At 38.9% G+C, this 14,974-nt stretch overlaps 1 protein-coding gene across 1 annotated transcript in view; it reads left to right on the top strand.

The window, feature by feature from the left end:
• The first annotated feature begins 343 nt into the window (after positions 1-343).
• Positions 344-14,974, top strand: part of RAP1A (RAP1A, member of RAS oncogene family) — a 32,145-nt gene continuing 17,514 nt past the window's right edge. Inside the window, exons 1-2 of the mRNA XM_027860388.1 lie at positions 344-427; positions 14,742-14,810. Of these exons, the coding sequence (XP_027716189.1) occupies positions 371-427; positions 14,742-14,810 (126 nt within the window). The 5' untranslated portion in view covers positions 344-370. The remainder of the gene's footprint in view (positions 428-14,741; positions 14,811-14,974) is intronic.

The following is a 14,974-nucleotide window of genomic DNA, read 5'->3' as shown; positions in this document are numbered from 1 at the left end:
TGCTTAGCACCTTACAAGTATTATTTTACTTAATCCTTACCACAACCCTGGGAAGTAGGTGCTATTATTATAATTCCCATTTTACAGTTGAGGAAACCCAGGCAGATGGGTTAAATGACCTGTCCCAGGTCACGTAGCTAGTAAGTGTGAGGCCATAATTTGAATTCAGGACTTCTTGACTCCAGTCCTAGTGCTCTAGCCACTGTGCCACGTGGCTGCATAGATGTAGTTTTCCATATGCTGTCTGTCCCCTTAGTCTAAGAGAAAGCACCATTACTTAATGTGATAGTAATACATATGTAATTTATTTATTCTCATCTTAGGTATTCCTCCTGTTTTTCAGATTGTCAGCATTTGAACAGACCACATCATGCGTGAGTACAAGCTAGTGGTCCTTGGTTCAGGAGGCGTGGGGAAGTCTGCTTTGGTGAGTTAATCATCTAACTAGTAAGCATAACCCTGGTATTAAATAAGTTTTATAAATATACACTGATATATGATAGCTTTATGACTATGGTCACTATAAAGCAAGATGGGAAGGTTTTTTTGTTTTAATCAAGAGCTCTTAACTCAGTGGAATAAATTATTTAAACCCTATAGTAATTTTTAAAAATGAATTTAAATTAAGAGCTAGGAACACATATCTCTATTGAATAAAGGAATGAACAGAAAAGCATTTTTAACCATTATGTGCCAAACGCTTTGCTAAACATAAAAGCAAAACCAGTTCCTGGCCTCAAGGAGCTTACGTTCTAAGAAGGGCAGCATCTAATGGGATAGAAGCTAGTGTGGGACTTGGAGCCTGGAAGACTTGCATTTGAATTCTGCCTCAGACACTAGCTGTGTGATTAGGGGACAAGTCTCTTAACCTCTTTGAGCCTCAATTTCTTCATCTGTGAAATGGGGATAATAATAGGACCTATGTTACAGGGTTGTTGTGAGACTCAAATGAAATAACATAAAGTGCTTTGCAAACCTTAAAATGCTACATAAATGCTAACTATTATTACTAGAAAGAGACCACACATACAGAGAATTGGTTGCCACGGATGTGCGTACTGGTTTGGAAAGTTACAGGGACTGGTGAAGGGAACTATAGAGAGTAAATTGACACAATGGCAATATTGATTTGAGTATTGTTCCAGAACTTGAAGAGGCATGATTGGACAGAGAGGACATGCAGTGCAGCAGCAAAGCTGGCTAGAAGATGGCGGTGGGGGTGAGGGGAGAGGGGAGGTGAGAGGGTTAGAATGAAGCTTGCCTGGAGCTGCCGTGATGTATTTGGCCAGTGAGGCACTCACCATCAGGGCTCCATGGAGAGAGCTCTAGAGCTGCGGAAAGGATTAAGTCTTCCATGACAACATCTGTTCTGCAAAGCAATACACTGAGATGTTCTAGTCAATAAGAACGACAAGATAACACATATACTAATTCTGTAGTCCCAAGGCAGAGTAGGAACCTCAAGTGAAAGAAGTGGGAATTGAAGGCCTTGGAAATCTCCTCTTTTGTTTTGACTGCTTTCCTCTTCCTAAGTGTGATTAAGTTCTGGTAGGTGATCTTTGTGGCATTTTATAAAGGAGATATTGTATGTCCTAGAAAGTAGATTGCTGCTTTTGTACCTCCATTCTTCATAGGTTAAAATATGGTATATACATAACAGATTTCCTCAAAAAAAACCAAAAAGCATAAGTTATCTTTAGGGAACAGGGCAGGATGAAAGGAAGACCTGGATGTTGAATTATTTTCAATGGCTTGGAGTATAGTAGAGAGAACTTCTTTTACAGAAAAGAGTTGACACCCAAACATCCAGAGCAACAAAGGAGCACCCTGGAAGAAAGCCAGGGACCTGAGAGGGATGCCTTGATGCAGTGTGATTGGTCAGTTTATCACATGGAAATAAAGGAGTTTCCAATTGTCTGATACTGTCTATGATCCATTCTTAAACTGAAATCTGCAAATGTGGAAGAGGCTGCAGGAAGCTGAAGAGAGGACAACATTGAAGAGAAGCCTAGACGAAATGAGTGAGATTGGTAGATTGTCCATGAAGAATAGACTGACACAGGAGAGAAGAAAAGCCATGGCAGAAAGACTGAAGAATGTAAGGATGAGGAGAGGAGCTATTTCATTTTTGTCTTTGTATCCAGCACCACACACAGTGTCTTACATATAGTATATACTCTTAATAAATTTTTGACTAGAAGATAAAAAAGCTTGGCAGTTGGGGATGCTAAGGAGCTACCTTTACCTCAGTTCTGGCGTCCTTGAAGGCATAGGGCACTTCTCCTATGTATTTTGGGAGGCATAGCCTCCTGTGCTGCATCACAGTGCCACTCTAGAGACATTCCACTGGGAGAGTATTGCATTCATTTATAATCCTCAACTCAAAGTGGGTTGTGTTCTTAAAAATTGTCTGAAGTCTATTGCTTGGAATTCAAAAACATTTCCCTGTAGAAATGTTATAGCTAATAGTTAGGTTCTTAGGCTAACTCCGAATTATCCTATTTAACCCATAAGGTACCTCTGGAACGTGCTCTCCCCCTCACCCCCCCCAGATGCTAGGGCCAGTGGTCCCCTTTCTGCTTCAATGAACTTGAACAAATATGTGTAGGTTCTCCCCTAACTCTCAACTCCCAGTTTCTTTAGCCTTAGCTCCAAGAGTGGAAGGAAAATTTACTCTGGAGTCTGAGGACCTGGGTTCAAATTCCACCTGTGATGCTTACTACTTGTAAGGAAAGTCACTTAACCTCCCTGGGTCTCAGTTTCCTCCTCTTTGGCCTCTGAGGCCCCTTTAGCTCAAGATTTGTGAACTTGTGCTCTTGATTTAAAAGACAGCAATGGTAAGTTTCTCAGCAGTTGTTGTAGTAGACCTAGCAGTGGCTGCTAAGAGTGTGTTTGCTTCTGGAAAGGCTTGTATGGTCTGATGGTGAGTGAAGGGAACAGAACCAGGAGAATGTTGTACACAGTGACAGCCACGTTGTGTAATGACTCATATTGATAGACTTAGTCCTTCTCAGCAGTGCAAGGATCTAAGACATCTCCAAAAGCCTCATGATGGAAAATGCTATCCACATCCAAAGAAAGAACTATGGCATCTGAATGCAGATCGAAGCACGCTATTTGCTATTTTTTTTTCTTCTGTTGGGTTCTGTTTCCTCTTTCTGGTGGTTCCTCCTATTGGTTCTAATTCTTTCTTACAAAATCACTAATGTGAAAATATGTTTAATAGGAATGTATATGTATAGCCTATATCAGATTGTGCACCATCTTGGGGAGGAAGGTGGGGAAGGAGAGGGAGAAAAATTTAAAACTCAAAAGCTTATGGAAGTGATTGTTGATAAATCAAAATAAATTAATTAAAAAAAAAAAAGAAAAAAAAGAGTATGTTTGCTTGTAGTCCTAAAAAATCTAATCATAAAATCTTAGACTGAGAGCTGAAAGTGATCTTAGTGGTCATCAAGTCCAACTTTTTCAGTGTACAGATGAGGAATATGAGGCACAGAGAGATGAATTAACTTTCATGGAGTCACACATACAGCAATTGTCTGAGGTGAGATTTGAATCCAGGACTTCTGATTCCTAGTCCAGAAGTCTATCGAATATATTCATAATCAGATTTTAAACTGAGAAGGAAGAAAAAAATCCAATTTATGCCCACCAAATGAGATATTATATGGAGTAACTACAATGTAGGAGGCAGAATGGTACTACAGCCAGTAATTCACAGCAAAAAATAAATCCAAGAAAGGAATCAGCAAACATCTGTACCTAATGCACAGAGTATGCACAGGGTCACAAGTAAGGTGAACTGTAGATCCCATGGGAAGAAGCAAATGTGACCCCATAAGTACCATTGAGATCGATGGGATAACATATGTGACTAGTATATCATTCCAGAATAGTAAATTTGATTCAGAAGGAACACGATAGGTAAAAGAGAAAACAGAATACCATTGTTTTTTAAGAAGACTCACTCATCCATCACCTTCTCTACACAAACACAGGCATTATGTCCTAATGCCGGCCTGTCACCTCTTACCTCAGCTATTACAGTGATGGTTTTGTGAGGATAGAGAAGGCTGTGATAGATTGCAGAAGTAGATTTGAGGTGAGTCTAAGGCAGAGGAAGGAATCATGGAATGACTCCAGGGTTATGAATCTGGGTGATTAGGAAGATGGAAGCCTTCAAGAAACAGGGACATCTGGAAGAACAATAAGATTAGGAAGAAAGATGATAGCTTCTATTTTGTTGAGACTGAAGTGCTTATAGGACATCTGGGAGGACGACAGCCAACATGCAGTTGACGACGTGGAACTGGAGTTCAGTGGAGGAATTGAGACTGGATCCGTAAATGTAGGTGTCATTTGCAGTGAAGTGATACTTGAACCAGTGAGAGGTGATAATATACCTGCCCTGAAGGGGCAGGAGGAGATGGGTCATCCAGAACCTGAAAAGGAAAGGGCAGGCAGGTAAGTAAAGTAGGAAAGAACATTGTCATTAAACCCAAGGGAAAAGAAAGTGTCAGGAGGAGGAAGTGATCAGCAGTATCAAAAAGCTACAAATAGATCAAGGAGAATGAGGACTAAGGAGGAAAAATGATAGGATTTAATATTTAGGAGAATATTGGTAACCTTAGAGACAAGTTCCCATCAACTGGTGGGTCCAGAAACCAGATCTCAAGGATTGAGAAGTTGTGCTTGAAGAAGCAGGTGCACGAAGTGTAGAGCATCCTTTCCAGGAGTTTGGCAATGAAAGGAGGAGAGAGGAAATAGCTTGAAGGGAAGGCAGGGTCCATTGAAAGTTGTTTTTTGTTTGCTTTTTCGAGACTAGATCTAGTCTCAATTCAAGCTCCATTACCTCATTACTTTGGGCAAGTCGCTTTCCTCTGCTCTGTTTCTTCATCTGTAAAATGACTGCTTTAAAGAATCTGTAAAATGCATGCTTTAAAGGGCAGTAGGAAAAAGCCAGTTAGTAGTAAGAAATTGATGATTAGAGGGGGTGAAATGATAGATGGGTGAGGCAAATTGCTGGAATAAAGAGGAAAAATTAAAATTGAATGCATAGGTAGAGAAATTGACCTCAACAAGAAGGACCACTTAATTAGAGTTAGCAGGAAAGGATTGGTGGAAATTAGCTTGGTTTTCAGTTAAGAAATGGGGGAGAAGAAAGGGACCCAATTAATAAACTTTAAGTGCTTACTATGTGCCAGAAAAAGCAAGCCTTATCCAGAATAATAGGAAATCATTAACAGAGGAAAGGCCCTAGAATTAAAAAGAGTTGGAGAATGCAGGGGATTAAGGGGAAAGATAATGAGTTCATTTTTGGACATATTAGATTTAAGATGTCTACTGACCATCCAGTTTGAGATGTCTGAAAGGCAGTTTGGAGATGAGAGATTGAGGCAGAATAGGTAGATTTGAGAATCAAGAGCATAGAGATGAGAATTACATCCATGGGAGCTTATGAGATCACCAAATGAAGCAGTATAGAAGGAGAAGAGAAGAGATGACCCAGGACTGAACATGAGGGATACTTCATGTTAGAGGGGATGATCTGGAAGAGAATCCACCAAAAGAGACAGAGAAGGAGCGATCAGATAGATAGGATGAGAACCAGGATAGAATAGTGTCTTGAAAACCTAAACAGAAGATAGCATCAAGGAGAGGAGAATGATCCAACAGTCTCAAAGACTGCAGAGGAGGTGAAAGAGAATGAGAATTGAGCAAAAGCCATTGGATTTGGCAACTAAGAGATCATTAGTAACTTTGGAGAGGGCAATTTCAGTGAAATGAGGTCAGAAGCTGAATTATAAGGGGTTAAGAAGAGATTGGGAGGAGAGAAAGTGGAGACACCTGTTGTAGACAGCCTTTTTTAAGTTTAGCTGCAATGGGCAGAAAAGATATAGAATGATAGTAGGGATCAAATGAGGTTTTTTTCAGGGTGAGGCAGTCTTGAGCGTGTTTAAAAGCAGTAGGAAAGGAACCAGTAGACAGGGAGAATTAAAAATAAATCAAGAGTGGGTATGACAAAGGGGGCAATATCTCAAAGGAGACAAGTTTGAATGAGATCACTTGAACAAGTAGAGGGGTTAGCCTTGGTAGGAGTAAGGCTACTTCATCATGTGAGATGGGAGGAAAGAGTGGCAGAAGGTACCTGAGTCATACATGAATGAAGAGGGAATTCACAGCTAATGCTTTCAGGTTTTTTTCTGTAAAATATGAAGCCAGGTTCTCAGCTGAGAGTGAGGTGGTGATGGGGAGCCATGGGAGATTTGAGGAGGGTTGAAAAAGTTTGGAAGAGCTGTTTTGAGAGTGGGTAATGAGTTGATAAGGGAAGTATAGTAGGATTGCCTAGCAGCAATGAGAGCCCAGTTTTGAGGCTGACATAAATTTGTAGTGGACCCAGTCAGAATGGTTGAGTGATTTTTTTCTCTGTCTTTGTTCAACAGCATGTATATAGGAGTTAAGGTGGGCAAATGGTGGGAGTGATGAACGTTTCAAGGCTGAGACTTGACTGGATATAATTGGCAATATGAAAGTGGGGTAGGGATTCAAGAGAGGAAAACAGTGAAGAGTTAAATTGGGTCCCCAGGGGGTCAAGATTAAGAAAAGAGAAAGTGGTTAGTGCTGGGGAGATGGCTTGGGAGAGAATTGAGGGGTCAAAGGATTGGAAGTCATGATGCAAACAAAAACTAGAGTTTTATAAGGGAAGGTAGAAGGAGAGGTGAAAAGCCAATAGATTATTGTCTGAAAAGGGGATTTTGGAATTTTTGAACATAGAGGTGGGACATTCATGAGTGATGGGTATCAAGGGTATGACTAAATATATAACTAAGGTGAGGTGGAGGAAGAGAAGGTCATGGGAAATGAATAAGTTGAGGAACTAGAAGTTTAGGGCATTTGAAGGAATGTCAATATGTCTTTTTCTCAGTGAATTAGGAGATTAAAAATATCTTCCAAGTGGGGTACTAAGATAAATTGGGATAGAAAATCAAGAAAGAATAAATAGCAGTACGGTAGCAAGTCTTAGTTGAAGTTAGGTAACAAAATTTGTAATGGATTCAGTGGTATGTGGTATGACTGCCATCATTGATATTCATAACTCAGGAGTCTGAGCAGAGAAGACAGATAATGTGAGTGTGTTGTAGAGGGCATTCTTATTCATTTATGGTTTGGACTAGAAAACCTCCAAGATCAATTCCAAGTCTGCAAGTCTGAAATTCAGGAATGGTAGTAGTGAGGAGCTGTGATAGGGTATGATGATATTTCTGGGTATAATGCATCACATTTCTTTTTTTAAATATATTTTATTTATTTTATTATTTCCCAATTACACATTAAAAATTTAACATTCATTTTAAAAAATTCTCAGTTACAAATTCTCTCCCTCTTTCCTGCCCCTCCTCCACCCCTTGAGAAAGTAAGCAATATATGGATTATACAAGTGAAGTCATGCAAAACAAACTTCCATATTAGCCACGTTGCATGCACATGCACACAAAAACAAGAAAAGTAAAGAAAGTGAAGAAAAGTAGGCTTTAATCTGCACTCAGAGTTCAACAGTTCTCTTTCTGGAGTTGGATAGCATCTTAACATTTGTTTTTAAAACTTTGAACCCCAAATTCTCTCCCTTCCTCCCTCCCCACCTACTTATTGAGAAGGCAAGCAGTATTGGATCATTGTCATGATCAGAGTAGCAAAGTTTCACAGTTAATCATCCTTACAATATTGCTATTACTGTGTACAAGGTTCTCCTTATTCTGTTCACTTCACTTTGCATCTGCTCATACAAGTCTTCCCAGGTTTTTCTGAAATCATACTGCTTGTCATTTCTTATAGCAAAATAGTATTACATCACAATGATATACCACAACCTGTTCATCCATTCCCCAGTTAATGGGCATCCCCTCAATTTCCAATTCTTTGCCACCACAAAAAAAGAGCTGCTATAAATATTTTTCTGTACAGATAGGTCCTTTTCCCTTTTCTTTGATGTCTTTGGGATATAGACTAATAGTGGTGTCACTGACTCAAAGGGTATGCACAATTTTGTAACTCTGTGAGTATAGTTCCAAATTGTTCTGGAGAATGGTTAGACTAATTCACAACTCTGCCAACAATGAATGTGCATTGGTGTCCTGGTTTTTCTCCATCCCCTCCAGCATTTGTCGTTTTCCTTTTCTGTCATTGTTAGCCAATCTGATAGGTGTGAAGTGGTACCTCAGAGTTGTTTTAATTTTAATGCCTCACATTTTTTGATCCATGAAGGCTCTCTAGGCACCGTCTTTCTCTTCTGAGGTAATATCTGTACAGGAGCTGCTAGATGGGCACTGTGGATAATGTTGGGCCCGGAGTCAGGAAGACTCATCCTCCTGAGTTCGGATCTGGCCTTAGACAGCTTTGTGACCCTGGGCAAGTCATTTGCCTTCAGTTTCCTCATCTGTAAAATGAGCTAGAGAAGGAATGGCAAACCACTTCAGTATCTCTGCCAAGAAAATCCCAAATGGGGTCACAAAGAGTTGGACGTGACTGAAAAACAAAAATCTGTACAGTGCTTAGCACGGCCTGGCACATATTATGTGATTAATTAAGTGCTTATTCCCATCATTCTCCTTTTATAATAGGGGTCTTAAGGATTAGCCTATTTACTTTTTTCCATACTAGTACCATCTATTGCTTCTGGACAGATTTTCTTTCCTCCTTTGGCCAGCCATGGACACACAGTGGCATCCAACTCAAATGGAAATGGGGCCACTAAACCATATATAAGGATCCCTTCAGGCCACATAATGACTTAGAAAACCACATGTAAACATTATCTATTTTAATATCTATTGTATTTTTATTTTGTTAAATATTTCTCAATTACATTTTAATGTGGTTCAACAGAATGAATCTTTGATACTTCTGGACTAGAGTATGTTCTCATTCTGTGTCCTATAGCTTCCTGTCCTTGAAGCAGATACACAACCATTGTGAGGTTTTCTAAGGCATATTATGACTAGCTACTAGGAAGAAACAGACGATTAAAAATAACAAACACAAAGGAAAAGTCACAAAGTTTCAGGAAACTCAGACTATCTTAATAAAAGTTATTCTTTATATTCATTAGATCTCAAATGGCTTTAGGCCTTGATCTTTCTTCTGTATTTGGACCCTCATCTTTCATATTTTTCTTTATAATTACATCTTCATCTTTGTCCCATTCAAATCTTTTTTCATTATAGTGTTTAGTGCTCAAATGTCTTTGCCCACTTTTCCCATTTTTTATTCAGACTCCATAAGAAAGACAAAGGATATTATGTAGCAGAAAAGAGCCTTGGATTAGGAGTCATGGGATCTGGGCTCTGATTCCAGCCATGATACCATAGTAGCTTGGGCAAGTCATTTCACTTATTTGCTCTGTTTCTCATTTGTAAAATGAGGAAACTGGACTAAGTGATCTCTTAAGAGTCTGTCCTAGTTCGTACACTGGGTAGTTATGGAGAGTTATTTAGAGCATCTGATGTTCTAAAGTAAGATTCATCTGTATCTTAGAGGAAAACCCAGACTCTTATCTTCCTTTTTCCTAAAGGAAGGTTGTACCAAGCATTTTACCACAAGAGGCTTGGGGGTGGAGAAGTAGTTTGAGAGACCACATGGCATAGTAGAAGAATATTAGACTTGGAGTCAGAAAGACCTTAGTTCATATCTCATCAGAGACACCAAAAATCTCTGTGTGACTATGGAAAAGTCATTTAACCCCTCTCCTCCTGAGTCCTCATCTGTAAAATAAGGTAATATCTATAGCACTTAGCTCAGAAGACTGTTACGAGGATCAAATTAGAAAAGTTTTGTATAATCCTTTGTAAACTTTAAAGAACTATATAAATGATGGTTATAACCCAGTAAACCATGAGCTACTTGGTGGCAAGGTCTTTCATTTTTGCCTTTGTGTCTCTAGCACAGTGCTCAGCATGTATAAATACTTAATAAATGTGTGTTGAATTGAACTGAGATGAGAAGGGGATAGAGACCCTGCTGCTAGGACCAGAGCTGCTGGGGGGAATGGAGAGAGAAACACCAGCAAGGAGAAGAGAGCATAACAAGATAAGAAGTTATTAGAATTTGCCTTCCTCTCCTCTTTTTCCATTTCATAGTACTTATACCATTATAGATCCCATACTGGACTAAGGTGAAGAAGTGGGAAACAAGACTGGATGAGGTGTTCTGGGTATCAGTGCTGTCAGTAAAGGGAGAGAATGACAACCCTAAACATTGCTATTGAGAGGCAAGGGGAATTTCTGTGATCACTTAGATATGTTATGTTTAGAGATAGAGATGTTTGGAAGACATGTTTAACAGTTTTGACTTGAAATGTCTAAGGACATCCAGGTAAAAAAATAAGAATGAAGTTCATTAGAGACATTTGTGTTGGATATATAAATGTTGGGAATCATCAGATAGAGTTGATCATTGAAAATACAGGAAGAGATGAGATCATTAATCAGCAGACATTTAAGAGCCTTGTCTACATATGCCAAACTGGGCTAAGCATTAGGCAACGAAAGCCAAAAGTGAAAGTCTTTGCTGTCAAGGAACTTTTGTTATATTAGAGAGACAACACATGCAAACATAAATACAAGGTTAATTGAAGGGAGCACTAACACATGGAGTGATTAGGAATAGTTTCATGTAGAAAGTAAGGCACTTGAAAGAAATGGATTCCAAGAGGCAGAGGCAGAAGAGAGAAGGGTGTGAAGGCCAGAGATGAGTGTTATATGAGGAACAATAAGTATGTCAGTGTGGCTGAATTATAAAGTGCAGAAAATAGAATAATATATAATAAAGTTGTAAAGGTGAATTGAAGCCAGTTTGTGAAGTACCTTAAAACTCTAAAAGAGGAGTTTATCCTTGAAACACTTAGGGGCCATTGGAGTTTATTGAGGAGAATGAGATGTTCAGACTTGCACTTCAGCAAATTCACTTTGGCAGCTATGTGGAGGATGGATTTGAGAAGGGAGAGATTTGAGATGAAGACACCACATAGGGTGAGAGGTGATAAGGGCCGAAACAGAGGACAGAAACTGAAAGTGTGAGTAGTGGGAAGAGGTTGAGAGAGATAGACTGTGGGGTATAAACAACAGGATTTGGGAACTCATCGACCATGTTGGATGAGATCAAATGGGGAGTTGATAGCAGAATGACAGGATTGCAAACCTGGGTGACTTGAAGAATGGTGTTGCTTAATAGGGAAGTTTAGAATAGAAATGGATTTAAGGAGAAAGATAATGAGTTCTGTTTTGAAGATAGTGAGTTGAAAATGCCTGTAGGGCAACCAGTTTGATGGCAGTTGTAAATGTGTGACTATAACTTGAGAGAGAGTAGGATTGGATAAATATACTGTAGATTTGAGGGGAGTCATCTCCATAGAAATGGTAACTAAACCAGTGGGAGTTGATCGCTGCACCAGATGAAAGCATAAAGAAATGGTATGGGTGATGAACCAAACAGGGAAACTGAGAAAGCTGTGAAACTGCTAGTAATAAAGCAAGGAAAGAATTATTTTCCTCTTCTCTCTCTATTATTCAACTCTTCTCTTTATTCTCTCTTCTTTCTATTCAGTCCTTTCCTTTCCCTTGTAGACTTGTGGTCTCAGTAGAGTCAGATGCTGCAGAGAGGTCAAGCAGGTTGAGGATTAAAGATAGATAGGCTATCAGACTTGACAGTTAAATCATCAGTAAGGTGTAGGCAGCAGTAGCAGTTGAGTGATGAAGTCTGAAACTATGTGGCAAAGAGTTGAGAAGTTAGTAGGAGGTAAGGAAGTAGAACCATTGAGTATAGATTCTTTTCTCCAGGAGTTTAGCAGAGATGGAAAGGAGAGGTATGGGATAGTAGCTTGAGGGGATGGTAGGATCTACTGAAGGTTTTTTAAGGATGGGGGAGACTAGAGTGTGTTTGTAAGCAAGCAGGGAAGAAGCCTGATAGGAAAAAAAAAAACTGAAGTTTGGAGGGCAGAGAGAATAGATGCATGCAGAGAAATTAGCCCTTGTGAGAAAGGTCAGCTCTTTACCAGAGACAAAAGTAAAGAAGGGGATAATGGGAGATTTTGTCAAGAGGTTTTCATGAAGAGAAGAGGGATTCTACAGAAAATGGTCTCCCTTTTCTCAGTAATGGATGAGGCTAGATCTTCACCTCAGATGATTGGGGAACTGAAGGCTTGAGGAGAGGAGAAAAGATTTGGAAAGACCTCCAGGGAATAGGATAAACTCAATTAAGGAAGAGTTAAAGATTGTCCTTTTTAAAAGTGAGGCCCCAGTTGAGATTAGATAACAGATTTGTAGTGATCTCATTCCTCTTGGTTTCATGATCTCTTCTAGCTCCATTCAGCAATGTGTGAGTAGGAATGAAAGTGGAAAGTGGGAGTAATCCATGGTTGGGGTTTGGCAGGATTCTGAGCAAGCATTTATTTAGTGCTTTAAGTACAAGGCAGTGTGCTAAGCACTAGGGATACAAAGAAAGGCAGAAATGGTCTAATGGAGGAAACTAAATGCTAACGAGATATTTACGTGTAAATTTAAGGTAATCTGAGGAGGAAGGCTCAAGCAAAAAGGAGGGTGGGGGATGGGATGACGGCTCACCACACGGAAAGGCTACTTGCAGTATGCCTCAAAAGAACAATAGAGCACGGGATTTAAGTGTAGAAGACATTGCAGAATTGAACTAGTAATTATAAGGTCAGGATTGAGAAAGGAGATGAATGAGCCTAGAGCAGGGTTCATGGCCTAGGAGAGTACTGAGGGATGGAGGGATTAGTGATCTCAGTGAGGGAGAAGAACAAGTTTAGAGAGACGGAAGGCATAGGGAGAAGTGAATCATAAAAGATTAGTGTCTCATAAAGTGATTTGAGTTTTTGATCTTATGAGTGATAACCTAGGTCAAGGATGTTAACCATCCCTGTCTGGGGCTGAGACAAAGTATAGAGGAATAAGTTGTAGGAGTTTGAATGGAGAATGAGACTGAGAGGTTAGTTAGGGTCTTTGAGGAGATATTAGATTATATGGAATTGGGCTGTAAAGGGAAACTATGAGCCAAGTACCTAACTCCTTGAGAAGGAAAGAATGATATAGGTACCAGTAGCTCCCTGTTACTAAAATCTGGATTTTGTGATAGATTTCAATGGAGTGAACCTCAAAAGAGAATAAGTAGTGGCTGCAAAGAAAGTATGGCAGTGATATTAGAGGATCAAAGAGTAGACTGACCTTCCAGGACATAGGAGAGAAAGCTAGAGAGAGCGGCTAAGGATGTGGTGTTATTTTGAGGGGAGCTGGGTATGCCTGATAGGTAAAGATGAAAAGAGCCCAAGAGAAAGAGGTCTAAAATGAAGACAAGTGTGTAACTGGGATAGAAGTTCTAGAAGGCACAATGGATAGAGAGGGGTGGATCGAAGTATCTGGAGTGAGTGAATACGAGAAGAGGTGGCTTACTGTTATAGATCTGGCAATCAGCATCTGAAGTATTGGAAGAAAAAGATGTGGTGAACTTTGTTTGTTCACCAAGGCAGAGAGTATAGAGAGAGAAGAGGTCCCAGAGTTGAGCCTTGAAGGATACTCATGTCAAGAGGTGGGAGGTGAATAATGATCCCTGGAAGGAGTGTGAGAAAGAATGATCAGATAAGCTACAAAGAAAGGTAGAAGATTTATTTGACATTTCAGTTTTATATGTGATAAGATTCCTTTGAAAAGTAATAGTTTCTCAAGAGAAAGTTAGTATTCTTCTGGTTGAGGTGGGGTGTGAGTGTATCTAACCTGTTCAAAAAAGGACAGTTTCTTAAATCTATCTAAGGAAATTTTTATAATCTATACATTTTTCATTTACTTAAAAGATATAAGGTACTTTGTTTCCAGCCTAGATAATTCTTATAGAGGAAAAGTTCAGCAAAATCTAAGAACAATGCAGCTAATTTTTAAACATTCTAAGACTTTACATAGGGCTATTGGCTTCTTTGCCCTGGTTTTAATTCATTCAGAACTAGTTTTGAAATGAGCAGATAAGAGGGTAGTGTAGGTGTACTAAGAATAAGGTGATAGGAGAAGAATTCATAAAAGTGAATTTTCATTTTTTCTTGGACATGTACCTAGTATATATTCATTCATGTAATATTAAAAAAATTTTTTTTACTATAAGACATTTGCATATACAGAGGTGGCAGTATTGTTGATCATTTAAATGGCTTTCCACATTTTCACTGCTATTGAATAGTGAAGTGATATTTAGTTTTTATAGTCAGAGTTAAAACGAATGAAATTTGCTATGGGATGTGTCTTTGGCTTGAAGGTAACTATCATCCATGTGTCTTCTGATTTTCAGAGGTTCCCTTTGGTTATTCAGAATTGTACTGCAGAGGCATGAGTTTAAAGATGTATAGATGTCTAGTTTGTTACATAATTAACCATACTCCTTGCCCAGAATTGTCTCTCCAAAGAAGTAGATTATCAGTTCTCTGATTAAATATATTGACTTAAATGATTTCATTGAATACTTACATATGGTCCTCTTTTTGAGATGTTTTATTTTGAAGTTTTACCTAAATTTATCTTAGTCTAATAATTTATGCCATATTATAGAAGTTTAAGAAATTAAAGAGCTGCAAAAACTTTAAAAATTGTGATTTAATTGAACTGTGGTCTCTTTTTAGCTGTTAACTTTTTGTCAAGAGGTTTGATTCTTGGATGCTTAACTTTTCTCCACTTTTATTTTTCTAGACAGTACAGTTTGTTCAAGGAATCTTTGTTGAAAAATATGACCCTACAATAGAAGACTCCTACAGAAAGGTAAGCTATGGAACTTGTCTCAACATTTGCACTAGTGTTTCCTTATAATTTGAAATCTTGGTACACAAAATTGCTGCTTAAAAACAAGTTATTTTTAAAGTAGATACAAATTCTCTGCATGAGTCCTAAGTATATTTTTAAATACTTAAAATTTTCTTAAATTC

This window comes from Vombatus ursinus, unplaced genomic scaffold, assembly GCF_900497805.2.
Source record: "Vombatus ursinus unplaced genomic scaffold, bare-nosed wombat genome assembly UNPS02014179.1, whole genome shotgun sequence".
Taxonomy (NCBI): Eukaryota; Metazoa; Chordata; class Mammalia; order Diprotodontia; family Vombatidae; genus Vombatus; species Vombatus ursinus.
The sequence above is the reverse complement of the archived record's forward strand: the minus strand, read 5'-3'. Positions and strand labels throughout refer to the sequence as shown.